Below are 17,207 nucleotides of genomic sequence, written 5' to 3'. Positions count from 1 at the left end.
CCAGGGATGCTCAGCCATCCCTAATTGCCATAAAAATAAATGCTTTTTGCTTCATATCACAGAAAAGAGGAATTTCCCTCAGCTGTTTTTTTTTTCTCTCGGGTTTTTTTTTTTTCGTTTCTGAGGCCTCCCTCAAAGTCATCCCTTCCCCCTTCCTCCGCAGCCTCTATCCCATGTAAACAAGCACACGGCACACACAGTCTGACACATCACACACATGGAAACACACTGATGGCCCCGCAGCGGCGAGCGCTGCCTGGCGCAAGGATGGGGCTGGCAGCACACGCGGCTGAGGGAGGCGGGTGTGCGGGCAGGGGGAAGGATGCTTGCCACCAAAAAGAGCTCTCAGCCGGCCACGTGCAAGCCCGGAGAAGGGTGAGTGCCCGCAGGCTCCAGCCCCTCGGGCTGACATCAGCAAGCCAATGGATCCGATGCGGAGGGTGGTGTGAATTCTCGCCCCGTGCGAGCTGCCTGTCTGACACAGCAGCTCTGTGCTGGCTGCCGGAGCAATGAGCCATCGCTGCAAGGACATGCAGCCCCGGCCGTCACCCCAGGAAGGTCTCCCATCCACTCTTTCCTGTCTCTCTGCTCCAGCAGCTGACTTCTGGGGGAGTTGGTGTGCTTGCAGCGGTCCCTGGGCCGTGAGGGGATGGCCCTGGGTGGCAGTGGCAGCTCGCTGACCTGAAATACAGCGTGTGCCATGCGTGGGACTCGCTGCCTTCACCCACCTCCCAATGAGCCTTTAAAGAGACAGCGGGGAGCTCAGCGAGCCTGGGGGGCTGCCCCAGTGCCCTACGCACCCCCCGTCCCGAGAAAGAAGATGGAGCTGGATCGCATGGAGGGCGACTGCGAGGGCCCAGGCGCATCGTTTGCCTGGCGCAGGTCGGCACCGCTGCTGGGGCCCCACTCGGCCTGAACGCCCACGGCACGGGACAGCACGCTGCACTCCACATAGCTCTGGGGCTCAGCCCCCCCCCCGAGGGCAGCACTCGCCACTTGGGCAGCATTGCAAAGAGCTGGGGTAGGCCGGGGCTGGGTGAAGCCCATACCCCCACCGCGGCTCCCACCAGCCGTCCCACAGGTTCTCCCGGCTGCTAAGGGTGCTTCCAGCAGGTAAGGCGACGGGGCAGGGGTACCCACGCCCGGGCTAGGTTCCCCGTCCCGCCGCCAGCCCCCGGCTCGGCCCCGCACGGCCGCCGCAGCGCTGCCTTCGCGGGGGAAAACCGCCTGCCTCGCACCGGAGCCGCGCCCGCCCGCCCGCCGGTTTTGCCAAAATCGGGTCCCCCCGTCTTGCGGTCCCGGTGGGCTTCCCCGGGGAACGGGGTGGGCTCCCCCCACCCCCCGGGCATCCCCAGCCCTCTCCCCTGCACAGAGCTCGGGAGCCGCCCCGGAGGACGCGGGGGGGGACCGGCCCCATCGTGCCGCCGAGGCGCCCGCGGCGGAGGCAGCCGGGGACCGGGAACCGCGGGCCGGCCTCGCCTCCCCGCTCCCACCCCGCGGCTCCGGGCGGGCGGGCGGGCCGGAGGGCGGCACCCCCGGGAGGGGCGGCGGCGGCGGCGGCGGGCGGGATCCCCCCCCCGCACGCCTCCTCCGGCCCCGCGGAGCTTCTGCCGCCGCCGGCCCCGCAGGGCTCCGCGGCTCCGCGCCGGGCGCGCACGCTGCGGCGGGGGCGGCGCCGAGGCAGGTGAGCGGCGGCGCGGGGCCGGGCTCCGGCCCCCGGGGTGCGGCACGCACCGGCACCGCGGGGACCCGGGGCACCGGCCTCCCGGGGCGGGGCGGGGGCCGGGGCAGCGGCGTCCCGGGGTGCCGCGGGCAGCGGCGTCCCCGGGGCGGGGTGGGGACCCGGGGCAGCGGCGTCCCGGGCTGCCGCGGGCAGCGGCGTCCCGGGGAGCCGGGGCAGCGGCATCCCGGGGCGCGGTGAGGACCGTGAGATCGGCAACCCAGGGAACAGCAGGGACCGGGGCGCCGGCATCCCGGGAACCCGGGGTACCGGCGTCCCCGGGCATTGCAGGGATCAGCACCTTGGGGCGCGGCAGGCACCCCGGGGCACCGGCATCCCGGGGTGAGAGGGCAACCGGAGCAGCGGCATGCGGGGGTGAGCAGGGATGGTGGCAGCGGCACACCGGGACGAGCGGGGAAGCGAGACACCGACATCCCGGGATGAGCGGGGAGCCGCCGTACCAGCACCCACTTCCCGGGATGCTGCTGGGACCCGGAGCCCGGGGATACCCCTCCCCGTCCCTCTGCAGGCGCGTGTAGGAGAGTCCCTCTCCCGGGAGCCTTCCCCCCACGGGGGCTGGACGTCCTCCTCCCCAGGGAGCAGGGCAGGGCGCGGGGGTCCCCTCCGGAGAGCTGCGCGCCCACTGCGTGGGACCTGGGAGCGGAGGCTGCCACAGGGCAGGGCATCATCTGCAGCAGGCGCTGGGCTGCCCGTTCGCAGTGGAAAGCCGAGCTGTTGGTAATCGCCCCCTCCTGCACCCCGAAGGGAGCAGGGAGTCGTCTGCATCCCCAGCCCTCGGCATTTTGGTGGCCTCTCAGCGTACAGCAGCAGCTAATGCTCTGCCTGCAGGGAGCAGCTAGCAGTGGGAATCCCCCTTCCATGCTCCCCCCTGCCCGCCTGGCAACACCCCACCCCCGCCCCCGGCCAAAGGAAGGCCTTGGGCCTGAGCATCTTCAGGCCGATGGGTACAGGGACGCTCAGCGATGGGGACGGGGCTCTGCAGGGGCACTTTTGGATGCCCAGAAAGCAGGCGTCTCCCCAGTCCTGCCCTGGTGCGTGGCCGATGGGGACACAATCCTGCAGGAGCTGCGGGGACAGCCAGCCCCACTCCCCCCGCTCAGGTACCCAGCGGGGGACCCCACGCCCTACCCCAGCCCCATGGGCATCCCACGCAGGACTTCTCCAGCGGGTGTGCAGCCACCAGCCCTGCACACCTGGGACGTGCAGGGTCGCAAGCCCTGGGTGACAGGGCGTTTAGGACTGGGCTACAGGCAAAGGATAAGTGTTTCCTCCTCTACGCATTTCTAATGGCTCCTTTGAGACAAGCCACACGACTCCCCGCTGGGAAGCCTCGCTGAGCTGTAAGTACAGGGCTTTTTATTTGGACTGTTAATCTAAATCCATTGTACCTGGTTGGAAAAGCCCCTGTGTGCAGTACTCCCTGCACTTGCTGCATCCTCACTTGAATGTCTATTAGCATCTTCCTTCCCACTCCCTTGGGTCCCCTCTGCCAGTTAGAATATATATACATAACTTCCATTTGAAAGCCCTTAAGAAAAAAATACGTTGTCAAGGGAAACTCTTCTAGCATATCTTACAGATATGCTTGATCTGTTTTTGTATTTTTTACTGTCATAAATGCATATATCAGAGATTTTTGTCTCCACAAGATACATACTCATTTGAACACCCAACACCCAGTTCACATGGGGCTTGTGTAATTCTGATGGTTGTCTTTTTAAAATAGCTTACAATATATTTCAAAATTTATCAGAAAGAGACTGGCTTTATCTGTTCTATTTTACCAGTCATTTATGGAAATTTTGCAAATTCACATTATTTGAGACAGGCACGTTTGTATTCTCTGTCCTTTGTGCTTTAAAACAAAAAACCACCCAACCTTACCAAAGTAAGCTTCTGTTTCCCAGCAGATACCCCTCCTGCAAATGCGAGATGGGCGCATGCTTTGATGATCCAACAGGGGAGATCACACCAGGTCTTAGTTCAAATCTGTTTTGTTCTAAAGCTGAGCTTAGCTAGTCGTGAAACGAGTAGGCAAAAGAGTTATAAAACTATTAATTGCTGCTTTAGATTCCTAGATGAAAGCTGTATGTGGGCAGAAATAATTTGCTCTATTCAGAAGCGAACATCAGAAAGGAGCACCTCAGACAGTTCGCGACCCTTCTCCTCACTCTGCTTCCTGCACGGGAGGGATGGAGAGAGAGGGGGAGGGAGGGATTTCCCTGGGGTACAAAGGCGTGCAGGCTCCTGACACCCACTTTTTTTTTTGGAGCTGGGAGAGAGGTGGGAGCCGGCTCCCTCCTGGCCCTCAGGGTTTGGCACGTCTCTGCAGCTGCACAGCACAGCCGTGTGCTGGAGCATCTCTTTAGGCTTGTCCTGCCGTCCCAGCGCAGCCCCTGGTAGCCAGCCGGACTGCCCCGTGCCCCAGACCAGCCCCCAAAACACCTTGCCTTTGATTTCGGTGACATTTGGCTTGGTCTCCTGGAGTAGCTGCTGTATAGGGAAGGTGTAGAGAGAGGCTGAGGACGGGTGTGGGCTAAACTGGATCCCACAGACCCACCCCCACGGCCCCTGTGTGTGTGTTTGTAGCCTGAATGCATGAGCATCCTTCTGGAAGGAACCTGGATTAGTCATCCCCACCCCACAGATGGGCTGTGTGATGTCTTCCCTGGAAAAGCTAATCTGTCACAGAAATTCCAATTTATCCCTGAAAAGGACTGTTTACACCCCTTTTTCTCCCTTGCTTTTGTCTTAAGCATTAAAAAAGTCTCTCTTTTTTCCTCGCCTTTGAAAGGCAAGACAATGAGTCCATTAAGGTCTGAGGCTTATTACAAGCCGGTTGCCTCCTCCAGACGTGGTGTAATGGGAAGCGCTGGCTTTGTGGTGCAAAGCCTGTGTCTTTAAGGAGCCCTGGCTCAGAGATGCAGTGGAGTTAGCAGATGCCTTTGCCAGACTATTTGGCACAAATCTAGCATTTGCTGCACCCACAGCCCTGCTCAGCTTAAAAAAGTACCTCTGGGGTTTATTTCTAACCATTAGTCTGGTACCTGTTCCTCTCCAGCTCTGCTCTGACCTCCAGATTTAGATGTGAAAAATGTCCCCCAGGTCCCTCCCGGTCTGGCAAACCTTTTACGCTGCGTTTCTCAGACACTGGAAAACATGCAGAGCCCTGCCCCTGCTTTAGCGTTTGCCCCATAAACCCCAGGAAATGTCTGATGAGCAACACAGGGCTGCGGTGCAACGGGGTCCGCAGAGGAACTGGGATTCCTCTGGGCTGAGGGGAACACGCCTCGTGTCACTGACCTGGCCTTGGTCCTCGGTGGCTGCTGTCGGACTGGACTGTCCTGTGTGGGGTCTGGTGGCACCTCGGCGCCATCGTGGGGGCTGCTGCAGTCTTTTCCCTCGGCTACTGCTGCCTGTCTGTGGTCTCTGTCCCTGCGTCACCTAGAAGTTTGAAAACTTCAGTGGGTGACACAGGACAGAGAAGGTGAGAGATTTTTCTAATAAGCAGCTGGCTGATTAAAACCAGGGAGGGAAGCCTTTGGAATGGGAGACAGGCCAGTCTGGAGGTCACAAGTGTCTCAGTGACCACTGCAGCAAAAGCATCAGTGGCTGCAGAAGTCATGTCGGTACTAGCGGTGACCCTGGAAGCACGAGCAGAGCTCAGGAGCAAGTCATGCCTAATAGTGGGATTTTTCCATAGTAGCTGATGCATGAGGGAAAATGTAATTCCTCAACCAAGAGAGCAAATGCAGTGTCCGTTCTGAGGACACCCAACACCCCCGTGCCAGGAGCGGGGAGACCGCGTGGGTACAGGGCTGCTCCGCACGTCCCCAGACGTTTTGATTAATAAGGTAGGTGGAGAAGTCCGATTTCAGGGTGACACAAGAAGATCACAAACCTTTTTATTTGCCTTTTTATTCTAAGCTTCTGGTCAAGATGGGTAAATGTGTTTGAAGGTGTGGGAATGCTTCTCTTTGTTAGATGCTTTAACTGCTGCTCATTAGAAAATGGAATTTCTGCTGGATGGAAAAGCCCAGCTCCCTGAAACTTTTAAAAATCCCGAAACACAATAGAAATCAAAACTTTGGGTTTTATTTCCCTGCCAATGTACAGGTTTTTAATTCAGAGTCATCTATGATTCTGAATCATGGTTTTGTTATGTTTCAACATTATAAAAATAATATTTTACATGACAGAACACACAAGAGGAAACAAAGCAGGCAGATGAATTGTTTTGACACTTCTTTCACTGAAATTCTCCCTAAAACTGACACTTTCTGTGAAAACACTCTGATTTTGGCAAAACTGCCTTTGCTGCTAGGAAGACTGCACCATCTAAGGACTTTTTGACCAGGTCTAATTAGGAACATAGGTAGTTGGGCTACAAAGCTCTGGCAGAATCACTGCGGTGGTGAATTGACGAGATCTTTTTTTCCACCGGGGAGGCTCTTTGGGGGATAAATCCTCTCTTCAGTGACTAATTACCTGTTTGAACGAGGAAAGCCCCATGGATGAGGTGCTGGCGGTGCAGTAAACTGCATTCCTTTGGCCATTAGTGATCAGCAAAGGGAGAAACTTTAAGAGGTAAAAAAAAAGCAAGGAAAAGTTTCACCTGGAAAAATCATCGGCTTTTTTTTTTTTTTCCTTCCATACCACAGAAGTACAACTGCCTAAAGCAGTTTCTCTCCCCTCCCCCCTCCCTGGTCCTCACTTTTCAAAATGCAAACATCCCTCCTCACTCCCCAGGGTGCTTCTGGCCCCCCTTGCCCAGGAGCTCCCAGATCGATTGGGGGGAGCCCTGCGTGACCTCCAGCTCCGCTGTGTCTCGCTCGCAGGTGGAACCAGCTCCCGCTCTGCTGATCATGGTCAACAAGACCTTAAATTACTGGGGTCCCAGTTTTGAGGAGGACGTTATCAACATCAACGTGGGGGGTCTGAGAAGGCGGCTCAGCTCCAGTGCCCTCTCCAAGTTCCCCGACACCCGCCTGGGACGCCTGCTCTCCTGCGACTCAGAGGAGTCCATCCTGCAGCTCTGCGATGACTACGACGTGAGCGCCAGGGAGTTCTACTTTGACCGAAACCCCGGCTTCTTCCTCTACGTGCTCCACTTCTACCAGACGGGGAAGCTGCACGTCATGGAGGAGCTGTGCGTCTTCTCCTTCTGCCAGGAGATCGAGTACTGGGGCATCAATGAGTTCTTCCTGGACTCCTGCTGCAGCTACCGCTACCACGAGCGCAAGCTGGAGAGCCGGCACCACAACTGGGACGAGGAGAGCGAGGTCAGCAGCGTGGACACGTCCCCCGATGAGATCTCTGACATCAACCACGACCTGCTGCGCTACAGCACGCTGCGCTGCGGCAACATGCGCAAACGCCTCTGGCTCACCATGGAGAACCCCGGCTACTCCATCCCCAGCAAACTCTTCAGCTTCGTGTCCATCAGTGTGGTGCTGGTTTCCATAGCCACCATGTGCATCCACAGCATGCCCGAGTACCAGCAGGTGGATGAGAACGGCAATGTGCTCGATGAACCCGTCCTGCACAAGCTGGAGTATTTCTGCATCTCCTGGTTCACCTTTGAAGTGTCTTCCCGCCTCCTGCTCTCCCCCAACCCCAGCAAGTTCTTCAAGCACCCGCTGAACCTGATTGACATTGTCTCGGTGTTGCCCTTCTACTTCACCCTCTTGGTGGACGTGACCATGGGCAGTGACTCGGAGCTGGGCAACCTGGGCAAGGTCGTGCAGGTGTTTCGGCTCATGAGGATATTCCGGGTGCTGAAGCTGGCTCGGCACTCCACCGGACTGAGGTCGCTGGGGGCCACCTTAAAGGTAAACTGGCTCTCTATCTCCTTATCTACTCTTAGTCTCTGGTTAAGAAGGAGACCTCTGGTACAGCTGCGGAATGTGGACATTCCCATTCCCAGTGAGCTACCAGCTCTGGGTGGTGTCTGGCAAGTTTGCTTGGGGTGGTGGGCTGGGCTGTTGGCTTGTGTGTCTGCTAAAGCAACCAAGTGTGAGGAGCACTGCATGAGTCCTCTTTGTACACCCACCCAGAGCAAACAGCAATTCACCCCATTGCTTGCAGACTTTGCTTCATGCAGAACTGATGCTTCCAGGGACTTAGCCATTCCCTCCCCACCATGGTGTGCAAGCCCAGTTGCACGGTGTTGAAATAGACTCAGCCATGCATGGGTGGATAGTGATGTTCCACCAGAAGTGGGTCAGTGCCTAGCTGGGCTGTGAGCACCCTGCTGAGCAGGGATCGGGCCAGCCAGCAGCTGCTGGGTATGCCAGCACCAGCGTGTGTGGCTTGGAGCTGCTTCTGTCCCCAGTCTGGGAGAAGGGGGAACCTCCTAAGGGCATGCTGCCAGCTGGTCGGGAGCCATCGTCCAACCCTCGGTGTCTGTCCGTCTAGGGAGACGTAGAGATCCTGGTGCAGCTGAGCTGACGCTTGGGTGCTCCAGGGTATGATGAGGTTGGGACTGGCACATGGTTAACCATGGGGGGCACAGAGCAGCAACAGAAAAGCAAAGGGTGGTTAGCTGCAGGGCCTGGGACAACCAGCCCAAGGCAGGGTGCATGTCCCCAGCAGAGCCTGCGCTACCAGCAGCTGCCCCTCAGCCTGCTGGAAAAGCTTGGGGAAAGCACGGCGTGCAAGGCTGGGGGAAGCTGGCCCCAGGACCACGTGGTCCTCAGGAGGAAGAGCTGGATGAAGAGACGCTGAGACAGTGAAGGACCAGGGTCCAGGCATGCTGAGAGGTGGCACCCCTGCAGGTTTGGTAAGAGGAGGTCTTCATCCTCCATGGCGTGCCCCAAGGCTGTGTTTCTCCAGACCCCCTCTGCAGCACCCCCAGCCTCCTTAGACAGACCAAGAGCAGCTGTGACACGGGTCAAAGCATGAAGTTATCATGAAATCCTCACCAGCCTAGTGCTGCAGCCCAGACCTCCATCGCTGCAGCTCACTTGTGCAGCATAGACCAGCCATGGTGCCCTGCACGGCTCTCTGCTCTCCCCCACCGTCCCTCCCTCCTCCGTCCCCCTCGTGCTGAGGGCCATGTGCCTGAATCTGGGGAAGGTGAAACTGTCCCCTCACCTCCTGCGCTTACGCAGAAAATCCAGCTTCCTGCAGAGGCCAATTAAACTCAGCCTTTGTCTCTGATTCTTGGCGACCACATCAAGAGAAATCCTAAAGCTGATCCTCGAGCTAGCCAAGATGCAGAGCACCACATGCGTCCCATGCCCCACCACACGCAGGGCTCGTGCTGGGCACGGGGAGGAGGTCACCAGGGCAAATGTGTCCTCTCCTCATGGGACTGCCTCTGGTCCCACGTTCAATCCAGAAGACTGGTTTTTCAAGCACTGCTCATGCAAATATCCCTGTGCTCTTTCTGCCTTCAAACAAATGGTGTGTCAAACAAATGACCAACAAAGCAATCTTCATAACAGAGCTTGAAATTCAACCAAAGGGACGTTCTCCTCACACTCAGTGCTTGGCAGGGGCCAGAGCCCCAGCTCCTGGTGCTGCTTCCACTGAAGTGCCATCGCAGGGATGAAGCGGGCACAGCTGAGGCTGGGGACACCCCGATTCTCGCTGCTGCAGCAGTGGCAGGGCTGGCATGGGGTGTCCTGGTGTCAGCAGGACTCGCCTGCCAGGGTTGGACCCATTCTGGGTGAGCCATGGAGAAAAGCAACCCTTGAGTGTGGCTGGGGATGAGGATGGGCAGCAGGAAAGGTCTTCTGCCAACTTCTGCTGTGAAGCAGGGCCAGCCCAGCCCAGCACTAATCCTGCAAAGCCCGCAGATGATCAGACTAAGAGGGGGGGAAAAATTCCTGGCATCCTCAAAGCCTGCTGAAAATGGGGTCCACAGAGGATTGCTTGAAATGAAGATGCCTGAAGTCCTACCTGCATCATACTTACTTCTGAACACTCACCTTGAAAGAGCAATTAGCAAGTGACAGACCCGTGTAACACTGCTTGCAAAATTTAGATAAAACAGTACATGTGGGAAGGGCTCCCTGAACCCTTTCTGTGCTCCATTTAAGCATGAACAACACATTGCAGCAGAGCAGGGACTGATGGGATCATCTGCATGTTATTAAGCGGCAGACGAGATCCGGGGAGCTGGCAGTGTCCCGGCTCCAGTCTCTGCTGAGCCACTGATTCACTGAGTGACGTGCTGCAAAGTGCCTCTTCCCGGGGACTCCGGAGCCAGCTGTAAATGGGGATGAGCAAAGACACAAATCTGACGCAGCAGCTTGGCATTGTGATTTACTGGGCACATAAATTACAACGTCTTGTTAATCATAATTTACTTCCTATTGCAAGAGCATAAAGCAGCAGCAGAGGAGTAAAGGCTGTTAACAGCCAGGAAGCGGGTGCGATGGCTCTGGCAAGCTGAGTAATTGTTCCCCTGCCATGAAAGTGCTAGCAGAAGGATTTCTGCCATTTGTGCATCATAAACTCTGAATGGTCTTCAGATTGCATGGGGCCTGATCCAGGTCCTATTTAAATTGAGGAAAGGCTTCCCACACATCTCTGCTCTTCCTCCCTGCCGTGCACGACATCCATGGCCATTATTGCAGCTTCCCCGGGTGTGGGTTTGGTGCCTGTGTCCCACTAGCAGTCAATAGGTGTTAGGCACTGAGTAATTTAGGCATCTGCAGGGATCTACAGGAGTTGCTGTCTGTCCCTTTAGGGGCCTAAATACACAAATAGGTTGGAAAAGCCAGAGCTGCCGCGTCCCCAGACAGCAGATGCATCACCCTGCTGTTGCTACCGCAGGCTATCTGTGTGCTTGGTCCCCACGCTGGTATCTCTCGCCAGGCTCAAACCAGGCTCTTCCATTTCATTTTTTTCTGCTGTACTGGAGGAAAACGCACATTCAATTGAGGGAGGGAGCCCATGCATTGCCCATGGCTGCCCCAAGGGCAGACAGACCTCCTGCTAGGGCAGGAGCCCAAAGAGATTGCTGTTGGGGTGGCTGTTTTGCTGGAGCCTTTTATTACCCAGCATCGCCTGCCCCAAGGCTGGCTGCTTGCTAAGCCTGCAACCCACCCAAACCCCATCTGCGGCTGCCTGCCCCTGGATCAATGAGTGAACCACATGTTTTGGAGATAAATGGCTGCAAATAGGTGGCAGCCAGTGCCCGAGGATCAGCTGAGAGATTCCTGGAGCCTCGCCTGTGCTGCAAGCCCTGACCCTGCTTGTAAATTAAAGCAGTGGGAGTTATTGAGCTGCCTGACTTCCCCCTTGCCTTCACCCTCCAACACATGCCAGGGCCATAACTGATACTGTTTAAAAATGTATAAGGTTATTCGGCTCTGCTGCTTCCCAGCTGGGACGTACAGACATACAGTTAAGCTCCAGCCAGGAGCAAGTCTTTCATGGCCAAGTGATACATCTTTGAAACTCAGTGGCTCTGAGATGTTTGTCCTTCTCAAGGAGCCCCCTCGGAGCTGCTATAGGGCATTTGCAGCCACAGGCGACGGCGGCGGAGATTATTTCCCCTCGGTATTACTGGCATTAGCTGAGCAGCTTTTGCCAGCAGTCTAAGCAAAGCCTTCTCGCTCCCTGCGGCGAATCCACCTCCTTTGTGTCTCGTCTTGATGGTGGAAGCTCTTTTCCCACGTCTTCTGCTGTTTGCTTTGCTCAAATGTTGTTTCATTTAGTCATTATGTAGTCTACAATAAGGCATTCTCTGCCTATTAGGAGACTGGGAAAAAACCCCCATGATCAGAGCTCTGTTTTCCTTTCCCCAAAAGATGAAGAGCAAGCTGGCAGATCCGTGAGCAGAAACATCCAAGAAATTCACTCGTGACAAAAAGCTAGTGGACTAGCCAAGCTGTGAGGATGGCGGTGGTTTTGGCACTGGTGGGTGGTTAGCCTGGCCATGCCAGAAAACGGGGGCTCTGCGGTCCCCTCCCGGTCTGCAGGGCTTTAAGAGCAGGCTGTGCCGGGGGTCCCCGTCCCTGCTGGCTGCAGGGCTCTCGGCTCACACCTCACCAGCCATGGGGCAGGGGCAGGAGCTGGGTGCTGGATTTGGCCCAGTGCTGGCCCATGGCAGTTTGCCTGGTCCCAGCTTGTCCTCTGGCAGTCCCCTTCTCTGTGTCACTTGCTGCCTCGTCCCCTAACTGCCCACTGCCTTTTCCCACCCCAGGATTTTGGCACAGGTTTATATTTCGCTAAAAAATTAAGAATATCCAAAGAAAGATTGCAACACAAATGTTTTAGTTTGAAACCAGAGAAATGACAGTTTCTTCAAGGAGTGTTGCACACCTCTGCCGTCAGTCTGTACCCCCGGGTCCCACGCACCTACCTGGGAGGTTGGGTGTCCCATGGCCCCATTCCCACCGGGGCTCCCAGACCCCTCAGGGTGGGGCTTGGCGAGCCGGGGCATGCGGCACCCTATGGGGGTGGGTGCTGGGACCAGCCCGCACTGGTGTTGGATGGATCCCTGGATTGACCTGATGAGCAGGGCTGCTTGGATTCATGTCAGCTCAGAGGTTCACTTTGAGTCTCCCATGCAGAAGCAGCAAAACTGGAAGGGAAATGTAATTCTCTCAGAAACAGTAGTTTCTGCAAGAACTCTCCCCCTGGAACAAGCCCCTCTGCCCTCAGGCCATCCTGCAGACCCCTCGCCAGGGCTCACTGGGTGCTGCGCGGGTGCCAATGGCCAGCCCCCAACCTGTCACCCAGCCCTGGGGCTGGGGTGCCGAGCCAGGAGAAACTTACTGCCGGGCTGGTGCCTCCCGAGTCACATCAGCCAGAGTTTTGCCTCTAGTAGCCGTGAAATCTCATTTCATTTGGTGTCTGGAACAGAGCAGGGAGCACTGGCTGCCTCCACCCAGGTTTCTTTCTGCAACAAGGCAGTGCAAAGACCTGCCCCCCCCCGCCCCGGCTCCTGCACCCATGGGTGCTGGGGGAGGGACGGGAGGCTGACCCTGCTGCGGCATGCTGCAGGGCCATCAGAGCTGCTGCCCAGCCCGGCTGAGCAACAGAGCAGCAGCAGCCGTGCTGCAGCGAGCCCAGGCAGGGACTGCCTTATGTTACTTTGGGATTCTTGGTGTCCTATAGCCAGCTCAAACACAGGTTAAAGTCATCTAGAACCCCAAAGTTGAAGTGTCCCCAGGAATGGAACCACAGGGGACAGAAACTGGGGCAGGGGGTAGTTTCTGCCTCCCCTAGAACTGTGTCCCCTGAGTGCAATATCCCTCCCCAGCACGTAAGAGCAAAAGCCTGCTGAACTCTGCTGGCTGGAGCACCCTGATCCCTCCTACCCAGGCGTGTAACGAAGGGTTAAATGGACCCTGGGACTGTAGATGGTGTTGAGGTATAGGAGGGAGCAGGTGAGTCCCTGGGGCTCCGATTGTGGGGTCCCTGGCAGCCGGGGAGCCCAGGGCTGAAGAGCTAGAGCCGAGCCTGCAGCAGAGGCGCACATCCTCCCTGTGAGCACAGCGCCAGCATTTCGGGAAAATACAAATCGCTTCACTTAGAGGCTGCCTGGGTTTCTGCAGAGGTGGTTTCTGGGGACCTGCCAAGGTAAAAGGAAAATGTGTCTAAATATTATTAGCCGAGATCAGGTCGGAGTGAGTGCTGGAGGCAGGGGAGTAGCCTCTGCCTGGGAACCCCGGCTGGGAAGCACAGGTTCCCCCTTCCCTCCTGGCACGGCCGCCTCCTCGCAGCCTGGTGGAGGGCAGAGGGGCGGCTGTGGGTGCCAGGGCTGATTTCCCGGCTGCCCCACTCGCTCCAGGTGTGGGTCACCCATGCACCTGCCGACCCGTCTCAGCCCGGCCCTGCAGCGGGACATCCCGAGGCAGAGATGGATAGAGGCATCGAGATCCCCGACGGAGGCATGCAAGGAGTCTGCACGCAGGGCTGTATTTGTGCTGCGGGGTGCCAGTGTCCTGGCCACGATGGGTGCGGTGGCCCCCACTGACCTCCGCTCTGCTTTGCCTTCCAGCACAGCTACCGGGAGGTGGGGATCCTGCTGCTCTACCTGGCCGTGGGGGTCTCCGTCTTCTCTGGTGTGGCCTACACCGCCGAGAAGGAGGAAGACGTCGGCTTTGACACCATCCCAGCGTGCTGGTGGTGGGGCACGGTCAGCATGACCACCGTGGGCTACGGCGACGTGGTGCCCGTCACCGTGGCGGGCAAGCTGGCTGCCTCGGGCTGCATCCTGGGGGGCATCCTGGTCGTGGCGCTGCCCATCACCATCATCTTCAACAAGTTCTCCCACTTTTACCGCAAGCAGAAGGCGCTGGAGGCGGCCGTGAGGAACAGCGGGAAGAAAGACCCCGAGGACGCGGAGAGCATGTCCAGCCACGACCGAGACTCAGAGGCTCTGAGCGAGTCCTCCCTGGGCAGAGGCAGCCCCGACCGCCGCGGTCTGACCCCTGGCGCCCACCCCACACCCTGACCCCACTGTGCCGTGGCACCGGGGCGCGCGTGGGACCTGCTCACTCGCCGTGAGCACGGCACGGCTGTTGCACCGGGACACGGCGGAGGAGCCGGGCTCTCCCCGTCTCGCACCGCGCCTGGCGTCAAACCCCCAGTGAAGGACAGGAGGGGTTGGAGGAGATGCCCAGTGGGTGCCGGCTGCTTCCAGCCCCCGGGACGCAGTGGCCGGGTCCGCCTGGATGTGTTTCAGCCCTCAGCCAGCGACAGCCATGCTCCCCCATGGCTGCAAACAGAGGCTGTGGGGCTGGACATACCCCTGCCAGAAAGGGAGTGAGAAAAAAAGAAATACAGGTGACCCCTCATCAGGCACTGCCCCGGCTGTGTGAAGGGGGTGTTCCTCTGCCCCGAGGTTTTGTGTTATCCAGGGTGAGGTTAAATAGCTTGGGGGTGAGGCAGCGCCCGCCCAGGCTGGCTGCCCTTGCAGGTCCTGTGCCGGGTCGGCATCAACTCCAGCCCCAACCTCGTCCTACCCTCAGCTGCAAACAGCCTCAAAAGGCTCGGCTGCCCCGCCGGCCATGGGGTAAAGGGGGTTGGAAATGAGTCATATGGGAGGAGAGGTGGTGTCCAGCTCAGTGTGAGCCTCACTGTCCCCAGCCCCTGCAGTGGGATCGACTGGACCTCACCTTGCTTCCATTGCAGTTGGGGTTCAGTTGCTTCCCTGCGCTGCCACCGCCAGGAGCCCCCAGGGATCTGGAGCCGTGCCGGGAGTGTGGTACAGCCGCCAGCACTGTCCTTGAAGGGGGGACACCAGCCGGGGATGACCAGGCAAAAGGGATGCTGTCCTCCAAGGCAGGAGCAGCCGGACGGGATCAAGCTGGGGGAACTGAGGGGCCACCCCTGGTGAGGCTCTTCCCCCCCCAAGCTTTTTGCTCCATGGGGCTCCCATGCTGTGGGGCATTTATTTTGGAGGAGCAGCTGCTCTCTGTGGCTGCTTGCACCCAGCCCCCGGGGCAGAGAGGAGGCTGAGTCCCTGCAAAGGGCTGTCAGGGAGCAGACACGGGGGGATGCTCCTGGGTGTGGAGAAGCTGCCTTTGCCATTGTCATATGCTCGTGATTTCCACTGTGGGAAGAGCCGCCAGGGAGCCCAGGGGCTGCAGCAGCCCGTGATGGGGTGGAGATGACCAAAGCCAGCTGGGTTCGGCACATACCCTGGTCCCCATCACCACAACCCCCCAGCCTGGTTTCGTTCTACTGCCTCGTCCTTCCCTGCCTTGGGGCCAGGCAGGGGCAGGAGTGCTGTAAGGAAGGGAGTCACACTGCCCCAGGCATCACCTCTGTCCCCGCAGGGAGCCGAGCTCCCGGGGTACCAATGCACTCACCTTCCCTCTGCAGGGAGGGAGCACCCCCATGTCCAGGGGAGAGCCGGGGCAGAGGGGACCTTGCGCTGCTCCTCATCACCGCAGCCTCCGAGCACCTCACAGCCGGGCAGGGAGGTCCTCCTGGAGCGCCGGACCTCCTTCCCGCCCGGATCCCCCACCCGGCTGAGCACGTTCAGGGCTGCTCCCAGCACAGCATTAATTCCCTGTGGAGTTTTTCCTTGACCCACAGTTCTCTGTTTGGAAATCGCGCAGCTCCTTTGTGCACAGAGGAATACACCCAGCAACGCCTGTTCCAATCAGGAGAAATGTGCACCCTGCAATCACATAATTGGCTCAAAAATATGTTGATGGCTGCAGGATGGCCCCGGGCACCTGGTTGGTGATGTTTGCCACCAGTTGTCCTAGCTGGCTTTCGGCACAGCTGCAGTTGCCGGTGCTGGCTCTGCCTGTAACAATCTGCTGATCATGGGGAAGAAAAGACCAATGCAGGTCCAGCCTTTCTGAACCCCAGTGGGACTCGGGGAGGGGTCCCCAAGAAACAGCGGTGCGGGATGGGAGGGTGCTCACGCTCCTGGCGTCATCGAGTCTTCCAGTATCGACAGTTTGTGGTCTGCTCTGCGCTCATTCTTACTGCGAGCTGGGACCAGTGAGCTACATTGTCTGCTCTGACCAGCTCCCGCTGTTACTTGAAATAAGGAAGGAGTTTCCCCTTCTGCCCATAAATATTCCAGTAGCAAAATGTATTAAAATGTGAAGACTAAATTACATGTATCAATTAAAAAGTATTATGCAAATAATTAAAAGAGCATGTAAATTAATTTTCTATCTATGCATGGGATGCATACTGTATATTTTATTAAAGACCTAAGTGACCCACTTTGGAGGCTGGCTTTCTGTTTCGTGGCAGCTCGGCACGCCTGTGCTCATGCAGCACATCGGCTGAGCTGGGGACGGGTCAGTGGGTCGGTGCAAGCAGCCCCCGGGGAGCAGGAGCAGCCAGCCTGCTCCCGGAGAGATTGCAGGTCCCCATGAGCCAGCTTCCAGCACCGTCTTGGAGCACACTGGGGCTCCCACCCTGACAGCCCCCACCTCATCCCTGCCCCAGATGGTGGGTGACAGCTAGTCCTTGTGCCTGGACCACTGGTGTCATCCTAGCTGGAGCATTTTGGATAACCCATCTCCCTGGATGTCCAATGAATGGGGCGTCCCTGGGGTGCGAGGGAATGGGTCGAAGCCAGCGGGTACTGGGAAAAGCCGCACAGGGAGCCAGGCATCGTGGCTGGGAGGGAGGGAAGTGCAAAGCAGCTTTTAGAGAGAGTTGAAAGGATTGCAATTAACATTAAAAATGCAGGATGATTCCCAAAGCAAAGAGCTTGCCCCATCCAAGCATGGTTCGTTCCTCCATTCCATTTGTTACACATCCATGAAACCTGGGAAGCCTGTGGGGAGGAGCAGAAATTTGCAGAAACACACACACTGTGATCAGCAATACCTAAGGGATGCGAGAGCTGAGCCACCAGCATGAGCAAACCCAGTGCTGAGAGCCAAGGAGCAGCAGCTGGCTGTTATTCCCCCTAATAGCCACTCTTGTTTTAAGAAACTAATTTTAACCCCTGGCTTGTGGGTCATGTTTTGGACTAAAAGTAGAAAAGACTCAATTTAAAAGAAAATACAGTTCAAGTAGCAAG

The 17,207-nt window shown here is 57.7% G+C and overlaps 1 protein-coding gene across 3 annotated transcripts; it reads left to right on the top strand.

Moving 5' to 3' along the window:
- Positions 1 to 206: 206 nt before the first annotated feature.
- Positions 207 to 16,407, top strand: KCNS1 (potassium voltage-gated channel modifier subfamily S member 1). Of its 3 annotated transcripts, none has more exons than XM_030010105.2 (3): positions 207 to 1,113; positions 6,580 to 7,572; positions 13,704 to 16,407. In XM_030010105.2, the coding sequence occupies exons 2-3, from the start codon at positions 6,607 to 6,609 to the stop codon at positions 14,157 to 14,159; spliced, it is 1,422 nt and encodes a 473-aa protein (XP_029865965.1). In that variant the 5' UTR covers positions 207 to 1,113; positions 6,580 to 6,606; the 3' UTR covers positions 14,160 to 16,407. The 3 variants fall into 3 exon arrangements, with proteins under 3 accessions (XP_029865965.1, XP_029865967.1, XP_029865966.1); XM_030010107.2 differs by lacking the exon at positions 207 to 1,113 and adding an exon at positions 1,143 to 1,684; XM_030010106.2 differs by lacking the exon at positions 207 to 1,113 and adding an exon at positions 2,874 to 3,081.
- Positions 16,408 to 17,207: the final 800 nt, after the last annotated feature.

The sequence above is a fragment of the Aquila chrysaetos genome, chromosome 3, assembly GCF_900496995.4.
Source record: "Aquila chrysaetos chrysaetos chromosome 3, bAquChr1.4, whole genome shotgun sequence".
NCBI lineage: Eukaryota > Metazoa > Chordata > Aves > Accipitriformes > Accipitridae > Aquila > Aquila chrysaetos.
This window is presented reverse-complemented; position numbering and strand designations above follow the sequence as displayed.

Coding starts and splice junctions, on each gene's coding strand:
- KCNS1 (XM_030010105.2), top strand. CDS start 6,607: ATGGTCAACAAGACCTTAAATTACTGGGGTCCCAGTTTTGAGGAGGAC. Junction 7,573..13,703: donor CGCTGGGGGCCACCTTAAAG/GTAAACTGGCTC, acceptor TTTGCCTTCCAG/CACAGCTACCGGGAGGTGGG.